Genomic DNA, 9,464 nt, shown 5'->3' with positions numbered 1-9,464 from the left:
ATGTTTGCACTTCATCAAAGACAACTTTCTAAATTTCACACAGATGGTGGTAGTTTCCAGCCTAAACCTCCAGTGAAACAGATGATTGACAAGTGATAGATATATCAAATAGGAAACAGACTTTGGACACCAAATACCATCTTCAATTTTTTTTTATTTCATATGTGTAATTTTTACACATTGAGGATAATTATTAGACAGGTATTTATCTTTTTTATTTAGGAGGATACCTGTTATGTGTTCAAGGGAAGGCCTCAGGCTGCTCAGATCAACAGACCTTGCTGGTAGGAAGATGGAGTTGATGAGTTATTATGGCTACAAATTATAACAAATGCCAGGCTAAAAGACTAGATGTTCTTCCATTATTTTTGTTTGATTTTTCCAGGTTGAAGGTTTTTGTGTCACAAAATAATATAAAAGAGAGAAAATACATGTAAATAAATAAAAGACTGGTAGGAAAGTGGCTTGGTAAAACCTAAATTGTATTAAAAGGAATTCCTTAATTAAGAGTATACTGATGACGGGATGTAAAGAGAAGAGGATAATGAGTACAGTGGATGAATACCTATATCATTAGTAATAGTGTCAGAAATAATAATTGTAGTAGTCATAGTAGAAATAGCAGTAATAGTAGAAAGATTAGAAGCAGCTGTGGTAGCAGTAGTAATAGAAGATTGTTGTGATGAGTCATCATACTCCTTTACAATGACAGTCTGTCATTGTCTATCATCAAAACTCCCTGTGACTAAGATGACTCCCAAAGATATGAAAGATAATTTGAATATATCTTATATGTTCAAGATGTTATTGTCTTCCAACTAATAAACTGCATATTCTGCAGCACAGCATTTCTCTGAATACAAGACAGCAGCGAAGGAGTAATGGCAACATTAATATTAAAAGTAGCAAAAATTGTAGGTACCTCTGGAAATTATAGATAATTGTATTACTTCTACATTATAACAGTTACCAATCCTTCTCTTTCTCTTTTTACGCTCCTTCAGATACTCCCCCATCTTCCCCTGGAACCACTGACAAGCAAGGAGAGGCAGCGTACACCATCCCAAGTATAAACATTAATGGGATGGGCTATGAAGGAGAGGGAGAACCAACCACTCCACATCTGCCTCCATTCTCCCATGAATCTGACCTTTACAATCCCAACTTGAAGAAACCGTCACCTGACGAACCTGTGAATAAGGTCGCTATCACAGATCTTCGTCAGGTTCCACCAGAACAGCACCATGGGGGGGCAAGGCCCAGGTCAAGTCCACCTTCACAGGAACACTTGGAAAAAGAAAATGAAAAGATGGCAACCAGTGCAGCACCCTTGGCAGAAACCTGTGAAGGAGACGATGAGATCAGTGGAAGTGAAAGTATTGGGTATGGACCTAACTCACCAAAGCTTCCAGAACACGGTAGCCCTTCAACACAGCAGGCTATGAGACAGTCTCGTTGGTGCAACCGCCGAAGAGTAAGCAATGGGGGTGGCCGCAAGGTGAGCTTGGACGACTCTCTCACTCAGTCACTGATGGCTAGCTTTGATGTGCCAGAACTTGGGGGACATTTAGATATGGATTCCACTTCATGCTCAGTGTGCTCGAGCGAGGAAGCATCAGCCAATTCCCATCGGTCATCAGGGCCCTCTCCATTGGCAACTACAACATCTGGACCTTCCACAGCATTGGATAATACTCAAGTTCTGAGTCCTTTCCCACAAGTACTTCCACCACCACCAAAAGTTTTTGCTGATGATGACGATGATGATGATGATGCAACACTGGCATCAAGTACAGACTCTTTTACGCTGGAAGGGTGTCCTGACTTGCCCTCACCTGATGCATCGTCTGGTGATGATGCTGGAGGTCTTTCTAAAACTATATCACCACATTCTTCCCCCTCTCCCCATTTATCTTCTCCTCTCAGTGAAGCACCTCCTGTGTCATCCAATAAGAACCTCAATATTCTGTCATCAAATTCTCAGAGTTCCTCTCTCTCTACACAGCTATCACCAACTGCGATGTCAGACCCACTTCCAGCACCGCAATCCTCCTCAATGGGAGACTTACCACATTATAGTCATCCATTTAGTTCTCTTGACGAACTAAGAGTTGCAGGGTATGTCCAGGCTTCTTCTCATGCTTCTAGTCTCAGACTGAAAAATGCCCATCCTCCCCACTGTGAGAGTAGCCAGCCAAGGTACACAGAAACCATTGGGTTACAGCTGGGAGTTTCAAAGCGTTCCACGCCTCACTCTGGATCACGTGGGTTTCCAGCTGGACAGAAATGTTATATACGTGGACGGAACCAAAGTAGACCCTCTGGCCCCAAGTCCTAGTGGGAACTGTACTAGTAGGGTTTGTGTGCCATCCAAGCTAGTGATTGCCAAAAAAAGAAAAAAAAAAACAATCTGCTCATGAAGTTCTCAGTTGATGTATTTGAGCACTTTGCTATGTGCCAGATGTTACATTATCAAAAGTGTTGCCAAATATATATTAGAATGTATTTGAAGTTACCTATGTTTTTTATATGAAACTCAGTAGTGTATACTGGCTTTAGAACATTTGGTGGTAATGACATATGAGTGATATCATCCCAGAGATTAGGTAAGTTGCAATAGTCAAGAAACTCCAGTTAATGTAGAAAACAAGTGCTTGCAGTGGGTACAGATTTTGCCCAGCTTATCCTAAGGTTCATAAACACATCATGGTCATATTCATATTATTAATTTTGTTAAAGTTCTTCATTGTCTCTATTGGGTCATGCATAATAGCAGTTAGTTGCATTAATATTATGTATTGCATTATAATCTTGTATTGTGTGTCAGATAAATATATATCAGTGAAGTTGAATAAAAAATAAATAAAACCGGAAAATGTTGAAGGCTGTATATAGGATGGAAAGTTTATAAAGTTTTATAGTTGTAATATAAGGCAGAGCTGTGATTAGCCATACAAATACTATAAACCAATAACAATAGCTTTATTGAATATGTACAGAAAATACACAGTTATAGAGCAAATAAATTGTATGAGAAAACTATCAACAAGCCACCAGGGTCCTTTGGCCTTACACCTTCAGCAGCATCCTTCGTAGCCAACAGCTACAGGGGACTGCTAGTTAGCTACAGAGTGATGATTCAGACTTTTACCTTTTTTAGTTTACTTTCTTTGTCTATTCTATTATCATTTTAATAGCTCATTGTTACATATCCATATTGCCACAGACTTTCCTTCTTTTAAAAGTATCTAATCAATTTTCTTGCGGTTAGTATTTCTTAGTAAGTCCAAAGGGTGTATGAGCATAAGCAAGCCAATGCTGTTTTCTCCTGGTGGCTCTGTATAGACATTGAAACTGAGTGATGCAACTCAGCCCCAAAGCTTGAAGCTTCACATACGGTTAATGAAACAATTAAATACCTTCATTCAGATCTCGGCCATTTTGATGACGGGCAGATGTAATGTATCATACCATATATTAACATCTGAACAGTTCAAATCTCGTTCAGACAATCACACTGTAGGGTATAGGAGTTATATCTAGCTGGTGACCATAAGCTAATGGCGTTCAGTGATCTAAGATTTTTCTTGAGTAAGATGGTCAGCTTGAGGTGATAAATTCTACCTACGAGTTGTTGGTCAATCGTAAGTAGGGCTTCAGTTTTCTGGGTTGTCTTTCTCCTTTAGTCTTGTGAGGAATAGATATATACATATATATATAAGCTAAAACAACAGTTGAGAGGCAGAGAATAATAATAGAATTTTATGGTTAGTTTTTATCATTTACCAAAAGTACAGTATATTCCAAGTGCCATAAAAATAGATCTGATTGAATTAATGACAATGAAAACTTTTAACTCAAATGTTGTTTCAGAATGTATATTAGATTCAATTTATATATCGTTTGTGTTAGAGGCAAGCTGTATTTTCTGTCCATTTTGACTTTCTGGTACCATAAAGTTTTGGTAACTGTATCCATAAGATAGTCACAGTGATTTAAGGTAAGTATGCCTTAATCTTGTCATTGTATGGTGCTAGAATATGATTATTGTGGTACAGAACTGATACAGTTACCCAAAGTTCAGAATGGGCAGAGAACAAGGCATACATCAAGACACTGTTGTCTCTCTTGTTTTTTATTTGTTATTTGTCCATTACAGTCTTGCTTGAGGATCACCGACCCCTGTTAAACGTTTTAAAAAGTTTTAAATTCTTGTACCAGTTTAATCACTTCAGAAGTGGAATTCCTCTTTAGTTTTATCTGGTTATTAAGTTGAACTTTATTAAGCATATTGGCAAAAAATCCAATTATGACAAAATCATACTGATTATCTAAAGTATTCTGATGCCATTAGCCTTTTTTATCTTTAAAAAATAATCATAGAATGTCCTCAATCCAGCCTGGATATTATACCACAATTATTACGTAATCTATTATCCTGTGCAATTTTCCATTCCTATATTAGCACGCAGTTTAGACTTAAAGACTTCCTTCATTGGCCACATATACTATCAACATACTTTTAATCGAAACTGTTCAGTTGTTCCAGAAATAACATCCCTTTCTGCGGCTTTTGAATGTTACGTATTCCATTTTTCATACTCATAAATTGCTAGATTTTGGCCTTTCTAGAAGATCTTAAACCCACCTGAGCCTTACGCCTTCTTAGGATGTTCTTAGTGAGGTTCTTCCTTTGTGTGAATTTTTGAGTGTATTGGGAACTTTACTCTCCAACAAAATGCCAAATCTTTCATAACAACATGGTGATTATTTAGATATGTCAGTGCTTTTACTACTGTTTTTTTTAGACTGTTGAATTAGAAAAGAGAGAAATTGTGTAAAGATTTGGAAGTAAATGATTATCATGTCCAGCTTGTAAACGTTATATATTATGGGGGGATTATTTACTTGCGATATATTTGAAGCAAAATTGCCCTGCGTTGTACCTCCTCTATGCATACTAATTATTACTGGAAAACTTCGGATGGATTCACGTAATTTGAAAATCTTGGTCTGCCTCTAACTCTGTGTATGAAAGGACCTTTTTGCTATGGGTAGCAGTTAGTTAATGGTTCACAACTCATCTTAGATTTATAATTGAAGATTGCTATAACAGTTGCAATGTAGGATAATGCAATATGTACTGTTGATTGTTTACTATATAGTCTATTGAAACATTATTTAATATTTAGAAGAAAAAAAGAAATCCAGTCATAAAATTTTACTTATATTTCCATTAAAAAGTAGAGAATATTATAGTTTATTTTTGTTGTATATATTTACGCTCTTTATTATTATAGTGTTAATTTTGGTGTATGGACAATAGCATAGAACATTTTTTGGAAAGAAATGTATTTATACAGAGAACAAATTAGTTTCTTGCATTGACAAGGCTGCTTATTATGCATTTGAATTAATAAGACTGATGATCATGGAAATATATAACAATAATAGTATTTCATTTGTAAGCATTTGTATTCATGTGTACCCATATAACATGTGTGTTTGCTTTTGTGTGCTTGTTTGTAAGTCTTTTAACTCTAACATTATATGAAGGAAAAAAAGGGTTCTCTGATAGGAAAATATTATTGTATTTTTTAGAACTGAATAATCATTCTTTCGAACAGTTCACTTTTTTCAACTATTCAAAAATTGGATTTAAGGATTTCACATACAAGCAAACACATACTTACATGCACACATCCTCATGCATGCATATATACATTCATACATATATTCAAATGGATGTGTTTGAACAGATGCAAATACATACACCACACAAACATGTACCACAGACCAACCATGCACCACTGATCACATACAAACCACCAACCACACATAACATTTTCACATTACGAACCACCGACCACACATGCCTTACCAAACATATGCAAACCACATACCAGACACTCCCATACACTTCCTGTGCACATACATATGCCCACATATGCAAATGCATTTGTTTGAATATATCGCTATGGTTTCTCTGATATTCAACATATTTAGTTTTGAATGTTATAATTTTCCAACATTGGATTAAATCATACCAGTTGCAATTATTATGTATATTGCGGTAAGTCATACTGAATATTTTTTTATGTCCATATATAAGATCAATAGTTGAGAATCAACTGCTACCCATAGTAGTAGAATCAATAGAGTTTATTCAGATGTATAATTTATCAATATACGATAGCCATATCTAAGAAATCTATGCAAACTACTGAGATATTACGTAGTACTGTCTTGATGACTTGAAAATGTAACATGATATTTGGGGAACAATGGAACACTTTATGCAACAGAAGTTAAGTTTCATAGCAAGTTTAAAGTGACTTTTTTCATATAGGTAATAATATAGATAGTAATTACATTGAATAAAGAAACACATTATGTAATATTTATTAAGAGAAAATTTACTATTTACCCTAAGATGCCAAGCAATTTACCAAACATCTTTGAGGTATTCAGTTATTTGCAACTTTCAGCACATTTCTCTCTTTTCTTGTTCAATGGTCTAAACTGTGGCAGTTACGGGAAGGTGTGTGTGACTTTCCTTGTTTATCATGCAATTATTAATCAACGTGAACTTAAAACTTATCTCAGATCGTTTGATTAGGAGTCAATTCATTTCTCTATTTCTTTCTGAATGAGGCACTTTTGTTGCATGTCATTCAATTTAACTAAAAGCAATTGAAAGAAGCCATGCTGTTATTTTTATGCATTGAAATTGTGCCTTTTCCTATGACTCAAACTCTAGTGATGGCAAGAAAGATGAACACAAGTTTTTGAAATCATAGTTTTGACTATCCAGTGTAAACAAGCTTTCTCTTACTGCATCTTCAAACCCAAAATGAAGCCAAGGGATTGAATATATGTACTAAGAAGGTTCATATATGACATCAACCTAGAGATTATCACAAGCAAGACCTTAGCTACTGAGCCAGTGAGGACGTCAGTATAGACGATACATTTTGAATCGTGTTATGATTGAAATTATACTTGGTTTATCCTTTTTTTTTAATTCATTCATTTATTTTTTTTTATTTTTATTATTATCGAAGTCATGAGTAGGTGCTGTTTTCATAATTTTTGCCATTCTTCATTTATGAACTCAGTAAATGCCTGAACATGGTTTTTGGAACTGGAGCAATAAACATTTTAGAGATGAGTAGAAGCATTGATACACTTTGTGGTTTGGGAGAAAAATAACTCGTATACATTTATCTCCGCTACATAAGTTTTGTAGCATTGTGATAGAATGAAACGTAATTTTGAAAAGTCTTTTAGTATTAGAATATTTGTAATATAGACCCTTTTTTGGTTGATTGATGATCTGTAATAAGTTTTATAGTGTTTTTATGATTAAGTTAAGAATATGACTGAAATCCTCATATTGTAATTATAAACCTGTTCTTGGTTTAACCAAGTCTGTTGTGTATATTTTTATCATGAAACTTTAGAGAATATAAGTCAGACAGCTGGTTGTGCGAGAAGTGTAATATATCCAGCAGATGAAACATTGTTTTTCTTACATTTCATCTTCATCCCTCATAAAGAATATCCTTTCCATTAGCCAGAACTCTATTCCCTTTTGAGCAAGTCTTTATCACATGCAGGAAACATCCCTCTGACCAGAACCTGTTCCTCCTCCCCGAATCCTTCTCACCGCCCAGATCATCCTTTTCCAAGTCTTTCCCTTCTAAGTGAACCCCCTCAACCTTATCATTTGCTTTATTCCTAAAGAAAAAGTAAACTTGCACCATAGATATATGTCAGAGCTTAATCATCATTATCTATGTATCCTTCTTTTATGAGATTATATGTTATCCCATAATTTGTTTTTTCTCTCATCAGACATCATTACCTTCACAACACTCTTATCCTTTCATTAGAGCATCACATAACCACCAGAGCCTTAAACTCTTCCAACATGAGGTCATATCTTCTGAAGATATCTTGCATTATCTACCAGAACTCTTGTAGTTTCACAGAGAACAATAATATTTCCCTGTTACTCTTTTTCATATATGAAAAAGCCTTCCATGTTCATTTTCTGTTATTATATTCTGTTGTCAGTTTTGCTGTCCAGTGAAAGTATTCAATATTTGTTGCAGTCTAGTCAGTAAAAGATCTTCCTAGTGTCAAATAGCTACAAGAAATTGTTGACATTTGTAAATGCAATGTTACTATAGTAACCCTATGAAACTAGGCTATCAATAACTTTGCTGTATTTATTTATTACAATTCATAATTTACCACATTTTACATTTATCTTACTTCATAACGTTGACTTTCTTTACTGAAAGCTTAGGAATTAGCTCTCATTTTGCACATAATGCATGTCCTCAGTTCATTCCTCCTTCTCCTTATTTGTAAGTAGCTTCTTGTGCCATCCCACAACAGGAAACAACTGATCGTCTCCAATACGAACTTTAATCATTTTCCGATGACGACCTTCTTTCTGCATTGGTGTGCCAGGGCCCACAGGCACCTTTCACTCATATCATTTGCATTTTTTTTCCACTGGACTCCTAGTGGAAACATCAGGAGTCTTTTCAAAAACCAAGGACAAAAGCCTGATTGGTTGGTCGGAACTTGGTTGAGTGGCAATCGTTCCTTTCTTCTTATTCTTAAGCATTGGGTGACTTTCAATATTACAGGGAAAGATATTAATAAAGAGAGAAGCTTGTGAACAATACCTTATAATTGTATTTTAATAGCAATTTGACCTGTTTAAATATTTTAAGCATCCATATGTTGAAATATTCAAAAGAGGACCTTGTTCACATTCTTCAAAAAAATATTCTTTTTTACCTGCATTTTGTCAAGCTCCTCAAAGATGGTTTTTAAATGTTCTGGTCTCACTCATTCTATGATCAGGGACGCTCAGTTTTTACTTCTTACAAAAAATAAATGTAAATAGATTATATTTGTTTTATTATCACTTGTAATCTCTGGGAAATTAGCTTGAATATACAATGCTGTCATCTAGTTGATTGTCAGCATACATGATTGTACATTAATGATAATCCAAGAAGCATGGCATAGTCTCTTGGAAGCTTTAAAAGATGCATTATCTCCAAGAAACAATAGTAATCTCACTTGAAAGTCTTGACAGTAGACATTAGCCCTTAGTCCTGAAGCAGTACAACACAAAATTGCCATTCTTCTGTTATTAATCGTTATTTTTATCTCCTTTTAAAACAAGGCCTCGTGCAGTTTATACCTCCCTCTGACCGGCCCATGTCTGCTGGATGTCTGATTGTCCGACGCCAGGTCACGTCTTTGGACGTTTTGATATAAAACAGACATGGTCGAACTAAAAGCATTCTGTGGGGAATTCTTGGGGAGCCACAGAATTGGTGCATGGGGGAGGGGCGCCAAATGGGTGAAATAAAGAGTGTACTTAGAGTAGTCGAGGAGTGACGCATGACGGTGTGACACTCTACACGTCCTCAAAA

At 35.5% G+C, this 9,464-nt stretch overlaps 1 protein-coding gene across 1 annotated transcript in view; it reads left to right on the top strand.

The window, feature by feature from the left end:
• Positions 1-8,928, top strand: part of LOC122254850 (voltage-dependent T-type calcium channel subunit alpha-1G) — a 117,966-nt gene extending 109,038 nt beyond the window's left edge. The window contains exon 41 of the mRNA XM_086540224.1: positions 1,005-8,928. Coding sequence (XP_086396350.1) covers positions 1,005-2,338 — 1,334 coding nt within the window. The 3' untranslated portion in view covers positions 2,339-8,928. The remainder of the gene's footprint in view (positions 1-1,004) is intronic.
• The last annotated feature ends 536 nt before the right edge of the window (positions 8,929-9,464 follow it).

Source organism: Penaeus japonicus, unplaced genomic scaffold, assembly GCF_977035675.1.
Source record: "Penaeus japonicus unplaced genomic scaffold, GWHDUDI00000001_assembly GWHDUDI00000009, whole genome shotgun sequence".
Lineage (NCBI taxonomy): Eukaryota > Metazoa > Arthropoda > Malacostraca > Decapoda > Penaeidae > Penaeus > Penaeus japonicus.
The sequence above is the reverse complement of the archived record's forward strand: the minus strand, read 5'-3'. Positions and strand labels throughout refer to the sequence as shown.